This window comes from Rhinatrema bivittatum, chromosome 1 (genome assembly GCF_901001135.1).
Source record: "Rhinatrema bivittatum chromosome 1, aRhiBiv1.1, whole genome shotgun sequence".
Classification (NCBI taxonomy): Eukaryota; Metazoa; Chordata; class Amphibia; order Gymnophiona; family Rhinatrematidae; genus Rhinatrema; species Rhinatrema bivittatum.
In genome coordinates this window covers 460,482,342-460,508,266 of record NC_042615.1, presented here as the reverse complement: position 1 = coordinate 460,508,266, position 25,925 = coordinate 460,482,342, and the positions used below count along the sequence as shown (strand labels likewise).

At 46.0% G+C, this 25,925-nt stretch overlaps 1 protein-coding gene across 5 annotated transcripts in view; it reads left to right on the top strand.

Annotated features, from left to right (window-relative positions):
* LOC115093656 (probable palmitoyltransferase ZDHHC21) overlaps positions 1-25,925 on the top strand; it is a 100,045-nt gene that overhangs the window by 35,018 nt on the left and 39,102 nt on the right. For all 5 annotated transcript variants that reach the window (XR_003857373.1, XM_029605778.1, XM_029605770.1 and 2 more), the window contains exons 5-6: positions 9,569-9,707; positions 24,200-24,316. Coding sequence is in view for 4 of the 5 variants with exons in the window: in XM_029605778.1 (XP_029461638.1) it covers positions 9,569-9,707; positions 24,200-24,316 (256 nt within the window). In the remaining variant the exon portion in view is untranslated. The remainder of the gene's footprint in view (positions 1-9,568; positions 9,708-24,199; positions 24,317-25,925) is intronic.

Below are 25,925 nucleotides of genomic sequence, written 5' to 3'. Positions count from 1 at the left end.
TCTCTCTCTCCCTCTCTTCTGTACTGCTCGCCCTTCATTGGGATCCATGGTTTTGTAGCTGCTGACAGGGACCATTGTAAAACAAAAAACTAAATAAAAGGGGATTTTACCCAAGAGGAGTCCCTGACAGGATTAACAGAAGGCTCCTGCCTTCCCTACTTACTTTTGCAGCTTGAGAGAGAGAATTGGGAGCATGTACAGTTCATTCTGTGCCTCTGCTCCTTCAGCACCGGCAGCTCAGCTTATTTTAGTGCTGCCCCTCCTCCACCCAGCAGCCATGCCACGATCTCAGAAGTGTTTAGCCTGTGGGGATTCCTCGGTCAGGCTTTTGCGGGAGGAGCTCTGTTCACATTGCCTACCGGGGGGGGGGGGGGGGGAAGGTTCCTCCGAGGGCCCGATGCCCTCTGGGACCCGGACCAAGCCGCCAAAACGTTTTCCCCCGCTGTTCCCAGGCCGTCAAACCGCAGGAACGGTGGCCATTTTGGGTTTTTCCTCTAGTTTTTTTTATCGGAGCTCCCTGAAGCCCCTGACCTCTTTTTTCGGTGAGCCCTGCACACTCTCCTCTCCTGGACCCTGCCCCCCCCCCCCCTCCCGAGGGCATTAGGACCCATTTTTCCATTGATTTTGTGCTTTTGCTGCACAAATCCTATTTAGCAAGTTTGCAGGAAGAAGCGGCCCCCCCCCCCATCCAGCCAAGGTTCCTCGGCTCTCTGTCCCTCTCTCCCTTGTGGCTCCTGACAGGCAGAGGGCGACCCGGGTCTGGGTCGTTCAGGGGGCCCTTCCCCCCCGCCTCCCCCCCCCCGGCCTCTGCGGCCCCCCCGCCTGCCCAGGATCCGGACCAGGACCCAGATGCAGCTGACGCTACCCCTCCCCCCTGCAGGGGGATGACCCCAGGGTTCTCCGTCTCTTCCACAGGGAGGAATTGGATCCTCTTCTCCCCTTCATCTCCCAGGAATTGGGCATTGACTGTCCCTCTGTGGACGAGTTCTCGGCAGCAATGCCAGCTTCCTCGGACCCGGTCCTGGCAGGACTCAGGGCCCTGCCACGCTCTTTTCCCTTCCTTCCCATGCACAAATTAATGCTTCTCAGGGAATGGCAGGCCCCCGAGACGGGCCTCCGGGTCGGGAGAGCCATGAAAAAACTTTATCCCCTCCCGGAGGAGTGTTTAGAATTATTGAGCATGCCTAAGGTGGACTCCTGTGATGGCGATCACTAAGCATACCACCATACCAGTCGTGGGGGCTATGGCCTAGCAGGATGTCCAAGATTGTAAGCTGGAATTCCATCTCAAGCGCATTTTTGAAGTCCTGGCCTTGGGTGGGTGTTCGGGCGTCCATCTGCATTAGTCTCATGCAGCAGGCAAGCCTTAGGTGGGTCCAACAATTACTCAGCACCCAAGATCTCCCATCTGCAGAGGCAGAGCAGGCTGACAGGTTGGAAGGCGCCATAGCGTATGGGGCAGATGCCCTTTACGACTTGTTCCGGGTGCAGGCGAAGGCGATGGCTTCAGCGATATCAGCCAGACGGCTCCTCTGGCTCCGACACTGGGCGGCTGATTAGTCTTCTATGGCACAGCTGGGAACTCTCCCCTTTAAGGGTAAGTTACTTTTCGGTGAAGATCTGGACCAGCTTATTAAATCCTTAGGGAGAACAAGGTCCATAAGTTGCCTGAGGACCGCCCGAAACAGGCTAGATCCTTCTTCCCTACTCGTACCCACTTCCGGGGCCAATGCTGCTATAACCCTAGAGCAAGGGGCGCCTTCCCTAGGGGAAATTCTTCTCGGGTCCAGTCTTGGCCCCAGTCCTTTCGAGGCTGTCGGCCCTTTCGAGATGCAGCTACCCACCGTCCTGCGCCCAAGCCCGCCTCCCAATGAGAATCCGCCGGCCCATCTCTCCGTTCCCAACTTAGGTGGTCGTTTGTCCCTGTTCATAGAGGAATGGGCCAAGATCACGTCGGACCAGTGGGTCCTCGAAACAATAGACAAAGGCTACGCTTTAGAGTTTGCTCGCGACATCCCGGACTTGTATATGGTGTCTCCGTGCGGCCACCGGAGGCGCACCGCGGTGACCCAGACTCTTCTCTGACTTCAGAGGCTGGGGGCCATCTGCCCGGTTCTGGTGGTGGAGTGCGGCGCCGGCCAATACTCAGTTTACTTCGTGGTCCCGAAGAAGGACGACTCCTTTTGTCCCATCCTGGATCTCAAGAGGGTCAACTGGGCCCTCAAGGTGCCCCATTTCCAGATCGAAACCCTTCAGGCTGTGATCGCGGCGGTACATCCTGGAGAATTTTTGGCCTCACTCGATCTGACGGAGGCCTACCTGCATATACCGATCCGTCCCGAACATCAGAGGTTCCTCCGGTTCCATATCTTGGGTGAGCAATTCCAGTTCAGGGCCCTGCCCTTCGGTCTTGCCATGGCAAAACGCACGTTTACCAAGGTGATGGTGGTAGTGGCGGCAGCCCTCTGGAAGGATGGTGTTCTGGTCCACCCATACTTGGACGATTGGTTAATCCGGGCCAAGTCGGAGAACCTATGCCGCCAGGTGGTGGACTGCGTACTCGCTCTCCTCTTGTCCCTTGGTTGGATAGTCAATTTCTCCAAGAGCAATCTCTATCTGTCTCAGGGCTTGGAGTTCCTGGGGGCTCGCTTCCATACCCGCGTTGGCAAGGTCTTTCTACCAGACTCGAGAGCTTTCAAGTTGATGGATCAGCTCCAGAGCTTCCTCTCCATGCCTCTTCCCACGGCGTGGGATTATCTGCAGGTCCTGGGGACCATGGCTTCCACGATCAACCTGGTCCCCTGGGCATTTGCACATATGCGACCATTTCAGAGAGCCTTGCTGGCTCGTTGGCAGCCGGTTTCGGAGCAGTTTCAGATGCAGCTCCCGCTTTCAGACTCTACCAACAGCGAATTACAATGGTGGCTTTCTCTCAAGCACCTCCTCCGTGGAATTTTCCCTTCTGACCCCGCAGTGGATGGTAGTCACGACGGATGCCAGCCTATCCGGTTAGGGAGCGCTTTGCCAGTCTCAGACCACGCAGGGGCACTGGTCCCCAGCCCAGTCTCGCTGGCACATCAACCACCTGGAGACCCGGGCGGTTCATCTAGCACTCAAGGAATTTCTCCCTCTACTTCGGCGACGGGTGGTGCGGGTGCTCTCGGACAATTCTACCACCGTGGCGTACATCAGTCGCCAAGGGGGCACCATGAGTCGACCGGTGGCCCTCGAAGCAAGTTGTCTTCTTGCATGGGCGGAGCGGCACCTGGACTGCCTCATGGCCACCCACTTAGCAGGCAACGAGAACGTGCAAGCCGATTTCTTAAGTCGCCAGCCCCTGGACCCAGGCGAGTGGGAGCTCTCTGATGATGCCATGTCCCTCATTATCGACAGGTGGGGTCCCCCGCACCTGGACTTGATGGCAACTCTGAACAACGCCAAGGCTCCCCGGTTATTCAGCCGCTGGCGGGAACACTGCTCGGAAGGGGTGTGGATGCCCTGGCCCTTCCATGGCCGAGCGATGTTCTGCTGTACGTGGCCCCTCATAGGGAAGGTACTCAGATGGATAGAGCTTCACAGAGGCCCAGTCATTCTTGTAGCTCCCGAGTGGCCCCGCAGACCGTGGTTCGTGGATCTAGTCAATCTGGCGTCGGACGGTGCTCTTCGCCTAGGCCATCTTCAACACCTTCTCAGTCAAGGTCCTGTATTTTTCGATCACGCAGATCGCTTCTGACTTGCGGCTTGGATTTTGAACGCGAAGGCTAAGGCGAGGGGATAAGCTGAGGACGTCATCTCCACTATTTTGCGGGCCCACAAAACTTCTACTTCCCTTGCCTATGTCCGGGTCTGGAAGGTTTTCGAGCTGGCCTGCATGGAAGCGGGCGTTACGACACGTTCGGTCCCAGTCTCGCTCGTCCTCTCATTCCTCCAGCGAGTTCTCTCTAAGGGTCTCTCTTTTGGCTCACTCAGGTGTCTGTCCTCGGTTCTCTTTTGGGAAGCCTCGAGGGCCACACGGTTGCGTCTCACCCGCATATTGTCCGTTTCCTCAAAGGGGTCAAACGTTTGAAGCCACTGTTGCATCCTACTTATCCCTCATGGAGTTTGAACTTGGTCCTTCGGGTGCTCTGTCAGGCTTCTTTTGAGCCCCTTCGCCATTCCACCCTCAAGGATTTGACACTCCTGACGGTATTTCTGGTTTCTATTTGCTCCGCCAGACGGGTGTCTGAGATCCAAGCGTTGTCTTGCCGCGAGCCTTTCTTACGTTTTTCGGATTCCGGGGTCTCTCTCAAGACGGTCCCATCATTCTTACCGAAGGTCGTGTCTTCTTTTCATGTCAATCAGTCGGTTGAGCTCCCCGTGTTCTCTTCTGCGGACATTGCAAGCCCTGGCGGGGATGACCTACGCCATCTGGACGTGAAACGCATTCTCATGCGTTATCTGGAGGTAACTAATGACTTTCGAGTATTGGATCGTCTCTTTGTCTTATGGAGTGACCCCAACCGGGGCAACCAGGCCTCTAAGACTGCGATATCTTGCTGGCTGAAGGAAGCGATATCCGTTGGCTTACATCTGTCAAGGACGCCCGGTCCCGGAGGGCCTCAAGGCCCATTCCTTACGTTCACAAGTGGCTTCCTGGGCGGAAAGTTAGTCTGTCTCCCTGCAGGAGATATGCAGGGCAGCTACCTGGAAGTCTCTGCATACGTTTTTTCGACATTACCGCCTTGATATTCAAGTGCCAATTTTTGGTTCTTTTGGGCAGCAGGTACTTCGAGCGGGCCTGTCAAGGTCCCACCCTGTCTAGGGAAGCTTTGGTACATCCCATGGTCTGGACTGGTCCGGGTACGTACAGGGAAAGGAAAATTAGTTCTTACCTGTTAATTTTCCTCTCTCGGGTAAGAACTAATTTTCCTCTCTCGGATAATTTTCCTCTCTCGAGCGAGACTGGGACCGAATGTGTCGTAAGTAGTTAGAATCAGAGCCTGCTACCAGCAGGCACTGGCTCTCCGGAGGTGGTGAGTAAGCAGCTAGTCTGTTTTTCTTTGAAATGTGCATATGACTGAGAGAGAGGGTACCCAGCTGAATGTGATCATTTAATGTAGAGGAAGGGAAGTTTAAACTTTCTGAGTTAGGCTGTTTTTGTTGGTTGTGATTTTGCTATATATATGTGCATAAAATGATATCTTGTGGTTGGCCAATTTCAGACCTGGCAAGACTCCATAAGATCTGCTCCAAGATTAAACATTTCTCAGTATGTGGGTTCCAAATACTGGACAATATGCAGGCATGTTGTTTTATAATACTTAGCTGAGGCTCCTCTTAAATGTCAATGCTTTGTAGAGCAAGCAGGTTTTTCAGTTCTGCAGGCTTCTCTGAAATGATATGCTTTGGAGAGAAAGCAGGCTGCATCCCTGCAGGGTCCCCTTAAATGAAAATGCTCTGTCTGCGGAGTAAGCAGGTTTTTCAGCCCTGCAGGATCTCCTTAATGGTAAGGCTCTGTCTGTGGAGCAAGCAGGGGTTTTAGCCCTGCAAGCTCCTCTTAAACGTTAATGCCCTGAGGATCGAACAAGTTTGTCAGCCCTGAAGGCTTCTCTTAAATGGTAATGCTCTGACAGTGGGAAGCAAGGTGGTTTTTCATCCCTGCAGGCTACTCCTAAATGTCAATTGTTGTGGAGCAAGCAAGTTTTAGCCCTGCAGTCTCTCCTTAAATGGTAATGCCCTTTCTGAGGAGGCAAGCAGGTTTTTCAGCCCTGCAAGTGCCTCTCACCTGGCTGTACCCTGACTATAGAAACAAGCAGACACTTAGCCAGCAGATTCTTCGCCCTGGTTTAGGAAGTATAATGCAGAAAACTGGAAGCAGAATTGGGGATTGTGCCAAGTTGGATAATACAGGATCAGAATAGCCCAGGTCTTTCTGAGGAATTGTTTCCTCCCTTCCCTTTTGTAGGCTTACTAAGGGACAGCCGAGGGGGAAGATCCAGGAGGGCTCTGAGGATCCCTGATAGGGATACTTTGCCACTAATTTCATAAGAGCAATACATAAAGCATTATCCATAAACCAGTGAATTGTGAGATCTGAGGTAGCTTGGTCTTACAAGTGGTAAAGCTTGTTAGACGAATCTTATCAATTTCTTTGATTGGGTGAACAGAAAGTTAGAGAGTGCTAGATGTAGTGTACTTGGATTTCAGCAAGGCCTTTGACACAGTTCTGCACAGAAGACCTATTAATAAATTGTACGCCCTTGGTATGGATCCTAGAGTTACTCACTAGGTTAGAAACTGGCTGAGTGGGAGGCGACAAAGGGTATTGGTAAATGGAGTTTTCTCTGAGGAGGGGGTTGTTACTAGTGTGTGCCTTAGGGATTGGTTCTTTTCAGCATTTTTGTTATGGAACGTAATGGAAGGGTTGTCAGGAAAGGTTTGTCCTTTTGCTGATGATACCAAAATCTGTAACAGGAGTAGAAAACATGGAGGGATCTAGTGAAATCATGGAAAGATCTAAGGTCTAGCAGCTAAGATTTAATGCTGAAAATGCAGAGTAATGCATTTAGGCTGCAAAAACCCAAGAGAAAGGTACAATATTGGAAGTGAAATTCTTCCAAGCACAGAAGAAGAGCGGGATCTGGGGGTAATTGTATTAGATGATCTTAAGTTGGCCAAACAGATAGATAAAGTGACGGTAAATCAGAAAGATGCTTGCCCGCAAAAGGAGAGGAATGGTCATCAGAAAAAGGGAGGTGATATTGTCCTGTATAGCTCACTGGTGAGACCTCACTTGGAATACTGTGTGCAGTTCTGGAGATCGCACCTTCAAAAGAACATAAACAGGATGGAGTCTGTCCAAAGGTTGGCTACTAAAGTGGTCAGTTGTCTTGGTTCTAAAACATATGGAGATAGACTTAAATATCTAAACATGTATACCCTAGAGGAAAGGCAAGATAGAGGAGATATGATAGACATTCACATATCTCAAAGGTTTCCATGCACAGGAGGCGAACCTCTTTCAAATGAAAGGAGGCTTAGAATGAGGAGTCATGAGATGAGGGTGAAAATGTGTAGGTTCATGAGTAATCTTAGGAAATATTTCTTTACAGAGAAGGTGGTGGAGGTGGTAGAGACAAAAACAGAATCTGAATTCAGGAAAGTGAGGGATAAATGCAGGGATCTCCAAGGAAGTGATGATAATTATATTGCTAAATTGGACAGATGGGCAGATTGGATGGGCCATCTGGTCTTTTTCTGTCGTCCTATTTCTATGTTTCTATTAATTTCCCATATAGGGACCTACACATCCTAGTGTCTCTGATTCCCCAAAGATGGAAAGAGGAGCTGGCACCATTACTTCTAACGTAGGACCACTGTTTAAGGATGGTAGTTATTCCGCTAAAGACCTAATGGAAGGGGATGTCGCCCTTCAGTGTACTAGGAAACAATCAGAGGTTCTCCCCTTATATAGCAAGGAAAAGGAATCTGCAGGTCAGATCCCCCAGCAAGGGCTAGGGTTCAGAAGCAGACATGTACTCGTGGATCCAAGGCCAAGTCATAGCCGTGCTAGGTCCTGCCATGGCCACTTACAGGTTGACAATAGAGAATGCAGTGAACTGTCTATGCCTAGTTAGCTAAGAAGGTGCTGGTTCATGTATCTGATAGCTCCTGTATGGAACCCTGTCACATCTGTATAAAGGAACAGGGCATTATCTAACAGGGTCCAGACCTGATGGAGGATCGGTTTGAGTTCTCTCTTGTGGTCTGGTTCTTGAAAGGGGGCATCAGCGAAAGAGAGGTCATTCTACTTGTAAGGCCAATGAAGTTAAGGATGCAGAAATTCTGCTTTCCTAATCCAGGACAGGTTTGAGTAATTTTTTGTGTGAGGTTTACTTCTCTAAGTAGGAAGTGGGTGTCCCACGGACTTAGACTCCCAACGAGCGGGCCTGAACTAAGAGCTGGCATGCGGTCTTGTGAAGACCCAAGTAGCAGCATTCGCATGCAATGGGGGTCGAATTAAAGGCATGCTAATAGCAGTGCATCTGGATATAGAGTGTTTCCTATGAGGGATAGATCTCATTTTTTCTGCCCAGCTATTCACCAGTGGGACTTCAGTGCTAAAGGCCTTGGGCAAATGGCCTTGTTGAGCTGGTAAAATGGCCATCTATGGAAGGTGTATTTCTGTACACTTGTGCAGGTAGTACACATTTTAGAGCTGTAGGCTCTGGACCTTAGAAGCCTTTATCTGGGAAATTCACAAGGTCTGGTTTTATCACTCTTGACAAAATTAGTATAGGCATGCCAGTCCTCAGTTGAAGACTTCTTGTCTCCTGGCAGCCCTACTACTATGAGATGTACAGGAGATTATCTTGATATACCTGAAGGAAGTCCCTAATATTTTAAAGGAAAATACTCGCTCTTCATGATATTTGATGATGCCAAAAAGGGCAGGTGCCTTATAGTGCCACCATAGCCAGATGAATCAAGGTAATACCATCGGCCTGCCTATTGTCAGGTTAACAGCCCCTGGTAGTGCTCTGGATTGATTCTACAAGGACATAAGTCTCATTCTGGGCAGAGGCAGCTCAGCCTTGCTGGAAGGACTTTACAAGGCAGCAGCCTGGTCATTTTCACACCTCTGGGCAAACACTAAGTTTGCACAAGGCAAAGATGGGTAAGACAGCCCTGTCTTCCTCTCTCCCCCCCCCCCCCCCTTTTTAAGGGTTTGCTCTTGCCCCCAGTGTAATGGACTGGTCTAGCAATCAAAAAGGAAGGTTAAATTATTTTTTACTTGTTAATTTCCTTTCCTTGAGTATACTAGACCAGTCCAGATCCTGCCTGGAAAGACAAGGAGAATCGTTGGAACTTTTCGCAGTATAGGAGGAATGCCTGGCTGTATCCTCCCTATTCAGCCTCTCTACCTTTTCACTCTGTTTACCTCTTGACTTCACTCAGAATGGTTTATACTACTCTGTAGTCAATATTGTTTAAAAAAAAAAATAATTGGCATTAAGGAGAATGTTTGGTGTCTCATCACTTTGACAGTAGGCTACTGGCATTGGACCAGGACCATACCCCCTTTATAATCCAGAATGAGGTCATGAAAGAGGTGTGTCCTCTGTCTCCATCAAACTGTGGAGGAGGTATATTCCTCTTTAATGGACTGGTCTAGCATACTCAAGGAAATGAAATTAACAGGTAAGTATAATTTAACCTCGTTCTCAGCATTTCTAGAATCCCAGTTTGCCAAATGAGGACTCTTTCCTGGCTCTGTAACCTTGAGGCTGTGGTGCTGAATCCTCTATTTGGTTCTGGCAGATGTTTATAAGTGGGATCCAAAACAAAAGGCCACTTGGGCCACTTTACTTGTAATTTCAGGAAAAAAAAGGAGAGCGCTCAAAACAGTTTGCATATTTTAAACCTGCTCCATCATGTTAGTGACATTAGAATGATGAGAAACTTTGTGTGTTTGGTTTGGATTTTGAAGTACATTTTTTGCTACTGGCCCGGAAGTTTGCTCAGAACTCAGAAGAGGGTCTTGTGCAGAAGTATGAGCACTGTTGATATAACTGTATTTCTTTTTCAGGATAAACAACTGTGTTGGGGAGGACAACCACTGGCTCTTCCTGCAGCTATGCTTCTACACTCAGCTACTTAGCGCCTATACGCTGCTGCTCGATTTCTGCCACTATTATTACTTCCAACCCCTGCACATTGTTAATTGGGTAAGAAACCTGGTGCATAGAATAGTTCATGTAGTATTTTACCTGTGATGGCAGTTCTCTTATTACTTACTTATAGCATGAAATCCAGCCCTTACCACATACATTTACAAAAACATTTTTTATATCTGAAAGTTGATTTATGACAACAGAGGATAATACCTCAGAGTGAAAGTATGCAAGTTATTATACATAACTTGAACATACTCATTTGTTCAAGGAGTCTCCACTTTCTGTAAGTTTCAATTAAAAATCAATTCCTTTATTAAACCTCAGTTTCTCATCACTCAGAACGACAGGTGCCTACGACACCCTAATCTTCAGGCCTTGTCCCTGACTTGCCTGGATGTTGAAAGGTTAATTCTTCAGCCACTCAACCTTTCGGAGCCAGTTTCCCATGTCCTGATTGCTTCACGGAAGCCTTCCACGAGAAAATCTTATTTTTGCAAATGGAACAGGTTTAAGTCATGGTGTTCCTCACTATCACTTGATCCTTTTACCTGTTCCACCATGGAAAGTGATTTTTTTTCTGGCAATCACATCCGTTCGCAGAGTTAGTGAGTTACAGGCTCTAGTTACCTATCCGCCTTACACTAAACTTCTGCATGACCGGGTAGTACTCCGCACTCACCCTACATTTTTGCTTAAGGTAGTATCGGAGTTTCACATTAATCAATCCATTATACTACCCACCTTCTTTCCCAGGCCCCATTCAAACCCAGGAGAGCAGACTCTGCATACCCTTGACTGTAAACAGGCTCTAGCATTCTGTCTAGACCGTACAGCTGCCCACAGGAAAAGCACTCAACTGTTTGTTTCTTTCCATTCCGCCAGATTGGGGCAGCCTGTGGGTAAGCAGACTCTCTCCTCCTGGTTAGCGGACTGCATATCCTTTTGCTATCAACAAGCAGGCATTCCGCTTCAAGACCGTGTCAGGGCCATGGCAACCTCAGTAGCGCACCTACGTTCAGTGCCACTTCCTGATATTTGTAGGGCTGCTACCTGGAGCTCTCTCCATACGTTTACAGCCCATTATTGTTTAGACAAGGCTGGAAGACAAGATTCCATCTTCAGCCAATCTGCCTTGCGCAACCTTTTTGCAACTTGATGTAACAACACCCTTCCGCCTGCCCATTAGGGTTCAAGATGCCCTCTACCAGATTCCACCCCAGTTGTTGTGCCTGTTGTACGTCTTTGGGTACATTTAGTGCATTGCTCGGGCATCCTCAGCTCGGTATTCACCCATATGTGAGGACTACCATCCTGCTTGTCATGTGAGAAAGCAAATGTTGCTTACCTGTAACAGGTGTTCTCACAGGACAGCAGGATGAAACGAACCCAACACCGTCCCCGCGGTGTTGGGTTTGTTTCATTTTCTTATTTTATTTTTGGCACTTACTATAACTTTTAAACAAGACTGAAGGGGGACCCCTGTTGGTTGCAGGGTTAGTGCCATCCTGGGCATGCCTAGTAGGTTCCAGTAAAAGTTCTAGAAACTTTGACAAAAGTGTTCTGTGATTGGTCTCCATCCTGTGATGTCACCCATATGTGAGGACTAACATCCTGCTGTCCTGTGAGAACACCTGGCTTACTTTACCTGTACAGCTCACCATACAAAAAAAGATATTCTGGATCTGATGACATCTCAGTAAAAGCAAAACAAACTCTCTTTACTGGCAAGCACAATACCCCTCCTTATGAAAAGACAGTAATTTACCACTGCAAATATTTAACCAGGCCCTAAACACTAATATACCTCCTATTAGGAAAACAGAGCAAGCCAAGCTGCTATAGATAGATACCCACTTAGAAATAATTGTAAAACTATACTAATAAATGTTACAAAACAGCTGATGAACAGAATAACATCCAACAATTAAAAACTCATAAAAATTATTAAAAATTGTCCAAATAGCAATAAAATATTTCAAAACAGCAGACACATCACATAATACCCAATAATTAAAATGGCAGTCATTCAAGAAAAATAAACTTAAAAAGCTGCCTTTACTTACCCTTTCCAGCAACTCTCCTACTCCTTTCCCTTGCAGGCCAATAGCACTCACCAGAAGCAGCAGTGGCTGCTGAAGCTCTGTCCTCACAGTCCTCTTCCTTAGGGCCCACAATCAGTCACAACCAGTCTCTGTCTCACACAGACCAGTAACTTCCCTAACTAGAATTTCTTCCTCACGCACACACCAGACTCCTCCCTGACCAGTCTTTGTCTCTCTCTCACACACACACACACCAGTCTCCTCCCTGACCAGTTTCTGTCTCTCTCTCACACACACACACACACACACACCAGTCACCTCCCTGACCAGTCTCTGCCTCTCACACACACCAGTCACCTCCCTGACCAGTCTCTGTCTCTCACACACACCAGTCACCTCCCTGATCAGTCTCTGTCTCTCTCACATACACACACACCAGTCACCTCCCTGAACAGTCTGTCTCTCTCACACACACACACACCAGTCACCTCCCTGACCAGTCTCTGTCCCTCACACACACACACACACACACCAGTCACCTCCCTGACCAGTCTCTGTCTCTCTCTCACACAGAAACCAGTCACCTCAGTGGCTCTCTCTGTCTCTCTCACACACACACACACCCCAGTCACCTCCCTGATTAATTTCTGTCTCTCACACACAGACATACCAGTCACCTCCCTGACCTGTCTCTCTCAATCACACACACATGCTCTGTCACTTACATACAAGCTCTTACATAGAAGCTCACACATACTCTGTCACTTACAACCACACACACACAGCCACTCATGCACCCATTTACCACACACACACAAGCTCTCACTCATGCACCCAGGCACCCATTGTACCACACACACACCTGCCACTCACGCACCCAGGCACACATTCTACCACACACACACACTCACACACACACACACACACACACACAAAGCTGCCACTCACGCACCCAGGTACCCATTCTACCACATACACACACACACACACAAGCTCTCACTCATGCACCCAGGTACCTATTCTACCACAAACACAAGCTCTCACTCGTGCACCCAGTCACCCATTCTCCCACCACACACACAAGCTCTCACTCATGCACCCAGGTACCCATTCTACCACACACACACAAGCTCTCACTCATGCACCCAGGCACCCATTCTACCACACACACAAGCTCTCACTCATGCACCCAGGTACCCATTCTACCACATACACACACACACAAGTTCTCACTCATGCACCCAGGCACCCATTCTACCACACACACAAGCTCATATGGAGCCTGTTCTCATTGTTCGGCCCAATAAGCCTGCCTCCGCTTCTCAGCCGCCTCTGGCCTGACCTCCGGCAGCGTGCAACAGTCTCTCCAGCTGCCTCCGCGGTGCGCAGGGTCTCCTCCGCACTTCGGCCCTGCTGGCCTGGCCTCCGGTAGTGGCGCACAGGTCTCTCCACTCTTCAGCCGCCGGCAGCAGTGTGCAGCGTCTCTCCATTCTTTGGGCCCCGGCGGCGGCGCGCAGGTTCTCTCTACTCTTCGGCCTTGCTTGGCCTGGCCTCCAGCGGTGGCGCGCAACGTCGCTCCGTTCTTCTAGCCCCGCCCCTAGGGAGAAGGGAAGCACAAGTGGGGCAGTGGAACACCAGAAGCCGTGACACACCTGCTGGTGCTTGGCGACACACTGGTTGAGAACCGCTGTTCTAGAACTTTGAGCCTCATTGAGCATGCTCATGCATGCATTATACCACGCAGGGTTCCCTCAGTCTCTTCTTTTCCGCGGAGCCTTGCGTCACACGGTCAGGTGAGCCTCACTTTTTGCATGAGTTTCTAGTGCTTTTTCAAATAGATTTTTCTGCTTTTCTTTCAAAGTATTCCTTGCAAGGTGATGGGATCCCCTCCGTTCTTCCATTATCATCCTAGTTAGGTTCTTCGACATTTTTCAGTAGATTTCTTTTTATTGTCAATTACCCCCGGAGTTCCGGTATGCTCTGTGCCTGCTGGCCATCGAAAGCCTCTGCCATTGACTTTGATCTTATGTCCCTTTTGTTTCATGATGACATGTCCACTCTGGGTTTCAAGCGGTGCCCAGGTGTACGAGGACCATGTCTATCACAGATCTCCATGATTGATGTGTCCTCTGCCTTGGGGCATCACACAATGTCTGGGGTTGCAGCAAGTACTCCTGAAGGGACACAAGATGGAGCGCCTCTATGGGTCGGAGAAGACCAATCCATTGGCATAGGCATCAAGGGACTTCAGAGCCACATCAATGGTCACCGACCCATCAACATTGGTGAGGCCGCCGGTTCTAGCAAGGTCGTCGGCTGAGAGGGATGCTGGAGACCTTGGTTCACATTACCTCCCCGTTCATCTTTATAAACCACCTCTAAAACTTTGAAAGTTTACAATGCACCATTTTAGAGGTGGTTTATAAAGATGAACGGGGAGGTAACGTGAACCAAAGGCTGTTACAAAGAGAACAGCGATGGATCTTTAACTTGAATACAGTCTTTCCTGCCGGGCTCAATTGGTCGATTGGTCCATGTTCATGTAAGCTAGATCTCCTGATTGGTTAGAACGCTAGTCAAAGAAAGTGTATATATATATACCAAACTTCCGGTAATCATGGGTGGAAGCGTTGAGTGCTATTTTTTGAAGAATTGTTGCTGTAGCAGAGCCGAGATCGGCCAAAAAGTGAGTCTCATGGAAAAGTGGCTAAAGTTAGGAAAAAAAGTGTTTTTTACAGTGTGAGACAGGTTGTATGAATGGAGTGTTTATTTGTTTATAAGAATAATTCAAGTCCCCTGAAGAAGGCGTGAATCGCATGCCGAAACACTGTCAATGTTGGGTGGTTAAGAACATGAGCAACACAGCGGGTGACAGTGGACAACAATAAATTAAGTGTTCAAGTCTGAAGAGATTGAGATAAGTCTTGATAGTAATAACGGGGTTTCACTTTATGGGAAATAATATTGCAAAAACTAAATGATAAATAAATAATATAGCAAAATTAAATGAAAAATATTTTAAACGGGATGAAGTAAATGACGTGACAACTAGTGCGTACACATGAGACGGGTTGCAGCCCATTGCGGGCAAGAGCCCAGGAGATTGTAGTATAAGCACTCTTCATTCTGATACAGATTCCAGATATTTTAGAATTAAAAAATTTAAAACCAAATTGGTCACAGGGGAAGTGTTTGTGTGTCTTGATAAAAATGAGGGATAAAGCCATCATTTGAATATTTTTCAAACTTCTATCTTAACCAGTCCATCGTCCTGCCAACATTTTTTCCCAGGGCCCATTTGCACCAAGACTAAGAAGTCCACAGTTTAGACTGAAAAAGAACTTTAGCCTTCTAGTTGGAGCGACAGAAGCCCAAAGACAGTACACCCAACATTTAGTTTGTTTTGATCAGAACAAGTTGGAGAGCCCCATTGCCAGCCAGACGCTCTCTAATTGGCTAACAGACTGCATCTCCTGTTATGCCCAGGCAGGACTGCGTCTTGGGGGCCATGTCAAGACTAATTCTGTTCGAGCCATGGAAGTGTCAGTGACCACTAGTGAGAAATTCCCAAAGAGGAGATCTGCAAGGCTGCGACATGGAGTTCCATCCACTCATTTACATCACATTGCTGTCTGGCTAAGGATGGCTGTATCGACAGTAGGTTTGGCCAATCTGTCCTTTGGAACTTGTTTGAGGTGTAGAATCCAATTCTTCCTGCATGAGCCTGTTCTTTCTCTTCAGGCTGCCCCTCCACTTGTTACCAACCAAACTAGTTGTTGTGCCCATTGGACTTATTTTGATGTATTGTTGGTCCCCTTTTATGTTTGGGGGTAACCTGTAGCTAGGTATTCACCCATGTGTGATGACTTCCATCCTGCTTGTCCTATACTACTTTTTTTTTTTTTTTTTTTTTTTTAAAGAGAGGTATGACCTTAAAGATAAAGGGCAACGCTGGAAGTGTTTATAAATAACATAGCTGTGAGATCAGAATCTGTTGCTGCCACCTTGAGAAAACAAAGTTGCTTACTTTTTTAATTGGTGTTCTCCATGTAGAGCAGGATAAACAATCCCTCTTTTCCTCCCATGGGACATGAGATGACTTTGTTTAGGTCCTACAATATGGCTGGTGATCTGACTGGTGGCTTTAAGTGTAATAAGCTTTTCTTGAAGTCAGGCATCATTGTTCAAGGAGAGCACCAATTACAAGTAAGCAATGTCATTTTCTAGCTATCTACACTATGGTACTACTGCTGCTTATTAGAACCTTGTACAGGAGGTGCACTGATATACGAAAAACATTAAAATAGTATGGACAAGGGCAGTGGCTCTAAACCCTGTCCTGGAGGCATATTTAACTGGTCTGGTTTTCAGGACATTTGTAATGAAAATGCATGAGTAGATTTGCATATATAAGAGATCCTGTATATTCATCAGAGCCTGCATATTCATTGAGGTAATAATAAAAAAAAAAATATTTTGTAGGTGTGCCTCTAGAATTGGGTTGGAAAATACTGGACTTCTGTGGTGAGGAGGACATGGTATGCCTATAATGAATTGTACAAAAATGTGTATTTCAAATAGAAATATAGAAATACACAAAATAATATTAGTACACAAATGGAATAGGTAGGCATACAGTGAGTCTGAGGTTCTAACAGTAGAGCCAGAAAACAAGCTGATTCTTGAGCAATTTGACTAGCATTGCTACTTTTTAAATTACTAGCATGACAGTTCCATATGCTACACATGTTGACTTCAGTGGTTGGCTTGTTTGTTTTGTTAGGCCTTTGCTGGCAGGATTCTGAATTTAATAAAGTTCTGGGTTGTGGAACATCCCTTATAAATGTTAGCTGATTAGTTCAAGATTTACTGTACAATTTTTTTTTGTTTCATATGCTGAATATCCATATGACCTCTGTTGGATTTTTCTGGTAGATAAAGGGTTTATTCAGCCAGCATTTTCTACATACATCTTTTTCTCTTTCCACCTCCTTCCTTCTTTTCTCCTGCTGTTGTGTTCTCTTTGGAATGTCTGATCTGTTTCTAACAAGTTGTCTAATCCATGGCCTCTTCATTTCACATTCTTTCTTTTTGTTTTAACTGAGATCTAGCTTCTCTAAAGGCATTACTTCATTGCTGCTGTCTTTCATGGACGTTCTTAATTCCCACACAATTGCTTGATAGGCTATGGTGGTGCTTGTCAGTCTACTGCTCTCCCCCATTTTCTGTTTCAACCCTTCTTCCTACGTCTTTCACTCCATCTGTCCGTTTCCCATCAATGCCACTCAGGTAATTCATCAATGGCTCCTTGATAAGTCCCTTTCTTCCTTCCTCATGGACTTCAGCTCTTGAATTCCTTTTTTTTTTAGAACCATCTGTCACTCTTCCCTTATCTTTGGCTTCCCAAATGTTCCCTCTAAGCTACGTGCCTTTTTCATTTGGACCTCCAGCTAGGCTTGTATTGTCCCACCTCACCAGTATGGCCACTACCTTGAACTAGTCGTTTTTTTCATCTACTCGACCTTGGGCTTCTCTAATGATTAGAGGCAGTGGGCTGAGAACCAGGTAAGCCAGGGGTTCAAATCTTGTTTCTTTCACCTGACGCTCCTTGTGACAATGAGCAAGTCATTTTACCCTTTTTTCCCATATGTACATGTTTAAATTGTAAACCCTCTGGGGTAGAAAAACTACCTGCTATACCTGATTATAACTTGACTTGGTCTCAGATTCAGAAAGGCATGGTTAATGGGACATAGCCGGCATGGATACACATGGGAAATTCTTGCCTCACCCAGTTTGCTACATTTTTTTTTGAAGGGGGGTTAATAACTTGTGGATAATGGGAGCCAGTGGATGTAGTGTTTTCATTTTCATAAGTGTTTTGATAAAGTGCCCCAGAAGAGACTCCTAAGAAAATTAAAAAGGCACAGGATAGGAGGCAATGTTCTATTGTGGATTGCAAACTAGTTAAAAGAAAACAGAGAGTAGGACTAAAGCAACAGGTCTCAGTTCTTTCGTCCCAGACGGTTCAGATGGGGCACGGGTAGTGGAACCTTCTGGGCCTACCAATGAAGATTGCTAATCCACCCCTGGGAACAGGGAAATGGGGAGGACGCCCTCGCTCTCTTTTATCGGAGGTGGGTCGAAATCACATTGGACCAGTGGATCCTGGAGGTGGTATGAGAGGGATATGTGCTGGAGTTTCACAGTGTTCCTCTGGACCTGTTCATGGTGTTTCCCTGCAGAAGAAGCAGGCAGTGGAATGTACATTGTCAAGGCTTCTCCATCTGAGGGCTGTGATTCCATTGCCCATTTCTCAAGAAAATAGGGTTCGATATTCCATTATTTTGTTGTGCCTAAGAAGGAGGGCTCCTTTTGTCCCTCTCCTGGATCTCAAGGGGTCCTGTCATTTGTCGGGTGATCATTGTTGCATGGAAACATGCGTTCAGTGATACTAACCGTGCAGTCTGGGGGAATTTCTGACCTCCTTGGTTCTGACCGCGGGCATACCTGCATATTAAATACTGGTTATTTCTGAAAGCCTTTCAGACACCAATTGAACCTCATTTCAATTCAATTAACTAAGACCCTCCCTACAGGGTAATAAACAACTTTGACAACTCCATAATGTTACTTTCTCTTTTAAATTGGCAGGTTTACTTATCTATTTTTATTCTTTTATTTCACTGTTAATTTGCTATCGCCCTTCTCTACATTCCAAGTTGTATTATGTCCCTGTTTTATTGTAACTGCTATTTTTTTCTTCTAGCACTTGTTAATGTTCTAAGTATTTCTCCTTTTGTCACACCTTGTTAATTGTAAACCGGCATGATGCGATTCCCATCGCGAACTGCGGTATAGAAAACTATCAAATAACTAAATAAATAAATATTCCCACCCTGCTAATGCACCACGTTTTCTGCGATTTATGATTTTGGGATACCATTATCAGTTTCTGGTGCTGACTTTGGTCTGGCCACTGCACCCAGAACCTTTTCCAAGGTTATTTGTGGTGGGTGGTGGCAGAGTTGAGAAGGTTGGAATCCTGGTATACCTGTGTTTGGACGACTGGCTGATTTGGGCCAGTCTCTGGAAGAGAGCTGCCTGTTGACCCGCAAGTGATTTCCCTGTTCGCAAAACCTCGGCTGGGTGGTGAATCTGGCCAAGAGTAGTCTTCAGCCTTCTCAGTCACTAGAGTATCTCGATATTCGGTTCGACATGCAGCAGGGCAGCGTTTTCATCCGGAAGCTTGTATTCAGAAATTGATGGTGTAGGTTCATCTTTGATGAATACTATCTGCCCAACAGTATGGTCCTATCTGCAGGTACTTGGTTTGATGGCGGCAATCCTGGAAGTGGTGCCATGGGCAAGGGCACATATGTGTTCTCTTCAGTCGCTACCTGCTATCCTCGTTGGAGCCCACAGTCTCAGGACTGTTCAATTTGGCTCCACCTGCTGAAGGAGATCTGCTCTCAACTTCAGTGGTGGTTACAAGTGGATCATCTAAGAGAGAGAGAGAGAGAGAGCTTCCCTAAAATCACCAGACTAGTTAGTACTCACGACAGATGTGAGCCTCCAGGGTTGGGGAGGCTCACTGTCAGGAATGATGGTGCAAGGGTGCTGAAGTGCATACAGTGTCTCTCTAGGACATCAATTGGCTGGAAGCCCAGGCAGTCCGATTGGCATGCTTGCAGTTCACCGGCAGGTTGCAGGGTCGACTGGACCGGATAATGTCGGACCAATGCAGCTGACAGTGGCTTACATCAGTCAGCAGGGAAGAGAAACAAGTGCCTGCAAGTGTCGCAGGAGATAGACCAACTTATGGAATGGGGTTAAAGTGCATCTTCAGGAGATCTCGGCCTCGCACATTGCAGGAAAAGACAATGTGAGAACAGACTTTCTCAGCAGGGAGAGTCTGGACCCAGGAGAATGGGTATTGACAGACGAGAGGTGTTTTCAGCTGATAGTGGATTGCTGGAGCCTTCCGTTTCTAGACCTGCTGGTTGACTTCTCATAATGCAAAGGTTCCTCAATTCTTCAGTCACCAGGGTGGAGATCCAAAGTCCTTGGCTATTGTTGCTCTCGTGCAGGAATGGCCAGAGGACAAGCTGCTTACATGCCTTTCCCCTGTGGCCATGTTGGGCAGGATGATTCGGAGGGTCCAGGGTCACAGAGGGCTGGTGCTTCTGGTTGGCACTAGATGGCCCAGGAGACCATGGTATGCGGATCTATGAAGGCATCCTGGTAGACTCCCCCCATAGGTTTCAGGTGCACAAGGAATCTGTTGCGACAGGACATATTCTTCACGACGATCAGTCTTGATTTTGTCTTTACGGTTATGGCCCTTGAAAGACTCGCTTTGCTGAAATGTGAATATTCTACGGCAGTGATTTCCACTTTGCTGAGAGTTAGAAAGTTCCTCCACTTCCCTTGGCCTTATGTGCGGGCTCTATGGGCGAGTGTTTGAGGCTGTGTGTGGGGATTAGAGGTACTCTTCCTTGTTCGATCAAGATCCCGCTCATTTTGGATTTTGCAGGATGGCTTGAATAAGGCTTGGTACTTAATACCTTAAAGGTACAAGTGGCAGCTCTCGGCTGTTTCAGAGGTCAAGTGAATGGTGGATCCTTGTTGGCTCGTCCATGATGTGGCCCGTTTCCTGAAAGGAGTGAAGCATTTTTTGTCCTCCTTTGCAGTTTCCGGTGCCCTTATGGAGTCTTAATTTGGTATTGAATTCTTAGTGGGGTCCTACATTTAGAATGATGCCTAACCTGAACTTGCGGTTACTGACCTTGAAAATGGTGTTTCTTGTGGCAATTTGTTCTGCCGCGTAGGGTTTCCCAAACTGTAGGCCTTGTCTTTCTGGGAGCCATTCCTCCGGGTGACTCCATACTGTTCCTCTTTTCTACCGAAGATGGTCCACTGACTTTCACTTGAATCAGTCTATCTCCCTGCAATCTCTGCACAGAGAAAAGATGTAGGAGTATTGTCTATTGTGACTCTTGAGATGTGAAGAGACCTATTGTCTGGTATTTGGAGGGTTACTAAGCCTTTATGGAAGACGGATCACCTGTTTGTCCTTCACGGTGGTATTAGGCAGGGAAGAGCTAGCCTTGCGGGCTACCATAGCTCGCTGGATTAAGGAGGTAGTCATGGCTGTATACGTTGATGCTGGGGAAAGCCGTTACCTAGTCGGGTCAGGGCTCAGGCAGTATCATTGGCAGAAGTGTCTCCTGATGACGTTTGCCGAGCTACAACATGGTCCTCATTACACACCTTTTTCCCAGGTATTGTCTGGATGTGCAAGCCTGGGGGGTTGCACTCTTTGCACGTGCGGTTTTGACTGGACCACGGGGCAACCTCCTGCCCTATTCGGAGTTGTAGCTTGGGTACATTCCACTTATTTTGGATTCATCTGACTGGACACTAAGAAATGAGAAATTACTACTTACCTGATGATTTCCTTTTCTTTAGGGTAATCAAATGAATCCAGCTTCCCTCCCTTGGCTGCCGAATGGCTGGATTATGGTCCTCCTCCATGGCTATGTATTACAGGGATTACAGGTAAGTGTTCGTCCAGTCCCTAAACTAGTGTTAATACATTCTTGTCTGAGCTCAGTGTTACCTGTTGACTGAGTATTGAAATGGTTATCTGTTTAATCAAGTTTTGCTAGTCGTCCACAGTTGCTTTTGAAGCGAATACTGGCAGACTGATGTCGGTGCAGGGGTATATATATGTGGTGTCAGTTTGCTCCATCTCCATCTGCTGGTAGAGTTGCATAACCCACTTGTTCTGGATTCATTTGACTGTCTTAAAGAAAAGAAAATTATGAAGTAAGTAGTAGTAATTTCTCATGTCTTCGGTATTCCAGTGCTCAGAGTCTGGTTTTCAGGCTTTCCATTTCAGTTTTGTCTGCATGTTTTTTTCTAATTTGTAGTCCCTTATTCTGTCTTAGGTCTGAACTCTGTTGTGCATGTGTGACAGAGATGCAGTAATTTTAGCTAGCATCTAGTTTCTCTGTAAGGGTTTGTAGGCAGTTGGTTTGTTCTGTTTGCCCACTGGGATAGTGTATTAGTGTTCTAGGGCATGGTGAAATGTTAGCCTTGCTGCCTTTTCATAGATAAGGTTGCTGCTGTTTGAGTCCTGAGAGTTACTGTTATGATATGGTAAAGTTCTATTTATTTAAGTGTTTAGCGTGAAGGGAATTATTTTGCTATCACTGAGGTGACACTGGGATTTGTATTTTTTTTTTTTTTTGGCATGTCCTAGTTCAGTTCACCTGTTGCAAATCTTTTTATGGTTATTATGATTATTGCTAATTTATTGTAGTTTATGCATTTTTGGAGAGGATTGCATAAAGATATATTGACATTAGTTTTAATTACGTGATTAGATCTGATGTTTCTTCTATTGAAATGTTCTTTGTTTACGTTTTACATGATATTGTGTATTTATAAAGTGCAGCAAATATAAAATAATTTAATATAGATTAATAAGCATTTTTAATGTTGGGTAAGTGCTTGAAGTAATAGAATTAAAATATTTTAAATTGTCACTCATGCATGATGGCTGTTGCAGAACCACTCTGAAATCTATTGTAGGGTGCATGCTAAAGTATTATTTATCAATAAGAGTACAAGTAGTAGGACCTAGATCTGTATGTCTACTGCCCCACCATGTTAACGTTGGAGCTCCCCCAAAAAGTCAGTTCTGGCTACACCACAGGTTTGAGGGTAGTAAATTATGGGAGATAATGGACGAGAAAAGGATTGATGAATGGAGGAGAGATGAGTAGGACAAAAAGGAGAGCATCAAGGAAGAGAAAGTATTAAAATATCCACTCAAGGAAAGAGACGAAGAAGTAAAAGGCACCAGAGAGAGGGAAAACAAAAAAAGGAACAGAGAGAAGACCTGAAAATGAAAAAAAAAAAAATAAAAATCCCACAATCAGCCAGAAAAGCAAAACCAGAGACATCAAAGATGGGAAAATTTTATTACCTGATAGAGAATATTAATAACTCACCAGTATAAAATATACTGGGACACACAATCAAAGTCTCTGATCTGGATATGTCTCCCTCACACTGTAGAATTTGCATTTATTTATTTATTTAGGATATTTTATATGCCATTGTCCCACACGTTGGGAAGAGTTTAATTTTGCCGACTAATTTAGACTTTATGACATGTTATTAATTCTCTTGTATGCAGGACATATTCACCAGCATGGAGGCTTTTTGTACTGGGCCCCAAATATTTGTGTTAAAGAATGTGCTTTTAGGTCTATTTTGAGAGTAGATTACTACAATTTTCCATGGGAACAGTCCACCAGACTTCTTCCCTCCCACCAAAAATGAAACTGCTCCCTCACGACTTATCCTACATGGGACAAGTTTCCAATTCACCTACCAGAACTTTTGTAATCTTACATCTCCCTCCTTTCCATGGAAGGAGAAGGGGCAGTGCCTTCTTACCTGTGTGCACCTCCTGTGCCAGCTTCAGTCTGATGTTTGAATGTGGTGATGCACTGTAATCTCACAGGATTGGCTGATTCTGCATGTCTGATGTCAGATTTGAAGCTGGCAGAATGAGACAGACACAGGTACAAAGTGCTATTCTCTTGATGAGGGGTAGGGGCAGCGAGAATTATGCAAAATTGATTTGCCATGCCACAAGAATTAAGCGAAAGTTTGCATGAAATATAAAAAGTTGAGAAGCCTTGCCTGTGGTATATGCATAGGTCCTTACATTTCATATCATAAGCTTATGATACAGACTGAACTATTTTGGTAACCCTTCTCTGAATACTGTTTCTATGCTGTCTTTTTGGAGAGCTCTTTAGATTGGATATACTACTCCAGATGAGGTCACCCATGATTTATACAAAGCATTATATCGCCTCACTGTTTGTAATGCCACTCGAGTTCTTCTCGTTCTTGCTACTGTCTTATGACAACATTTCAGATCACTGGATACACCCCACAATCTCTCTCATAGTTGGTGTACATCATTGCGTTCATTCTTACTTGCCACAATCTTAAGCAGGCCTCATCTTTTTCATCTCCATCTTATTTGTCCACCCATCTTTCATTGGAGCAAACTCCTTTATCACTATTCTCTGTTGCCTCATCACTCAACCAGTTTTCAACCTAGTTCACCACCTTAGGAACCATGCCTAGGCCTGCTCAGCATATTTCTGAGCCTCCTGTATGGGACAGATATAAATAATGCAAAAGGCTACAAGGCTGGTATGGTATTTAGTGTGTCCATGTAAATGTGGGGGAAAGAACATCTGTATAACCCTTCAGAGGCTATATTGAGTGCCACTACTATCTTTAATTTGAACATTGCCATACTAGGGCAAAATTGCTGTACTTAAAGCATTCATTTTCGATGCTGTAAAGGTTTAATATTTGTGCCTGTGATTTCTTTGTTTTGTATTTATTTTGTTCTTTGTGATGTCTGTTCCATACATTTATTCATTTCTTTGTCTGCCTTTGCAGGATTTGTTTGTGTTTAAACACGAGCTGGCCCTGCTTAGAATATCCACTTTCATGGGCATAATCATGTTTATTGGAATGTGTGGCCTCTTTTATACTCAAATCATAGGATTATTAACTGTAAGTATTTTAATTCTTTAGGATTACTATTATGATCTCTTACATACTGTACACTCTAAATAGAATAGTATTTTTTTTTAAGTGCACAGGATGAGTGCTACTGTTTTTAATATTCGTGAAACTGTTCCCCTAGAAGTCTGCTGAACTCCTAAAGCACCCATATTTGAAGCAGTGTCATAAATTACTTAAAAATCAAAGTATTTGATTGCTCCTTATTGATGCGACGTGTCAAATGGCATCTTACACACTGCATAAACTGATCTCATTCCATATGACACTTTAAACATCGCTGTTTTTTTAAGGTCTGGGTATTTTCAGGGAAGCAACTTAAATGTCCTGATTCACTTACTGCTTTTCTACCATTCTGTCTCTGTAGAAAAATATCTTGATGAACTGGGCCCACAAAATACCAAGAATAAATATTTTATTAATTACAGCAAGCACTGTATTGTGTGTATTACATACTATTATTTCATCCTGCTGTACCGGTACAAACAGGTCAGTGGCAGAGTAAACAGCTTCTAAGTGACCCTCATTGTCACTATATAGAGGTGGGTGTAGCACAGAGAAACCCAGTATTCTGTCCTCCTGCAGATGGTAGAATAACTGGGAGGTGCAGCAGGACTTACTTCGGCCTTGCCTCCTGCTTGGAGTGATTTAGGCATTGGCTAAGTCTTTCTAAAGTCAGGCATCTGGTTTTCAGCCAGAATAGCGACCCCCCCCCCTCAGAGACCCAGTCCCAGAAGGGACTGGTAGAGCTCAGGAGGGAAGTTCTTCTGTTCTTGTAACTTAAAAAAAAAAAAAAGAAAGGATTCAAATTGGCAAAGGATATTTTTTTCTCTTTCTCTCTACTCCTACTGCTGGACTGTGAGGATCTAAAAAAAAACAACTTGATCTTGAGCACTGGTAAGGGTAGAAAGATGGTTTGTTTGGCCTGTTCTGGCTCAGGTAAGTGCCTGGGGGTGCCAGGTGTCCTTTCCGCATATCTGCGCCTGGGCTCTTGCTGTTACAATAGCAGTTTTGTACAGGATCAAAAATGAGCAGACAACAGCTGATGCTATGGGGCCAGCAGTTGCCCGCGGTGTCTATTTGAACTGCCTATATATCAAGCAGGGAAGATGCCAGAATGTTCTACAGCCTCGTGACAACCTTTGGGCACTGGTACAGGGTGGCTCATGGAAAAGTAACTCAGCTCCAAATACCAATGCATTAGAGGCAGCCTACTTTTTCATGGGCCACCCTGTAGTATGGGGACAGAGTCTCTCTCAGCACTGTGCTCAGAACAGAGATCAGGGGAGGCCTCTGAGTTGGTGGGTTTGGTGGGAAAGTCTGCAGGTCTTTCTCCTGCAGCCATTTCTGATTCTTTTCAGCGTGTTTTCTGTACTTCCCCAGGATCTCCCAGTGCTGTCTCCTGTAATTAGATCATCCTTTTCAGTTCCTAAGGCAGGGACTTGTATTTTTCCCCGGAATCTTCTCCTGAATTTTTTATTTAGATTCCTACTTCAAGCCTTCTATTCAGAAGCCTGGGGGTACGGGACAACTATCTCCTCCTTTGGGTGCCCCCTTGAAGGTACAGCCTGTGGATCAGGAGTCCAATAAACATGTCAGG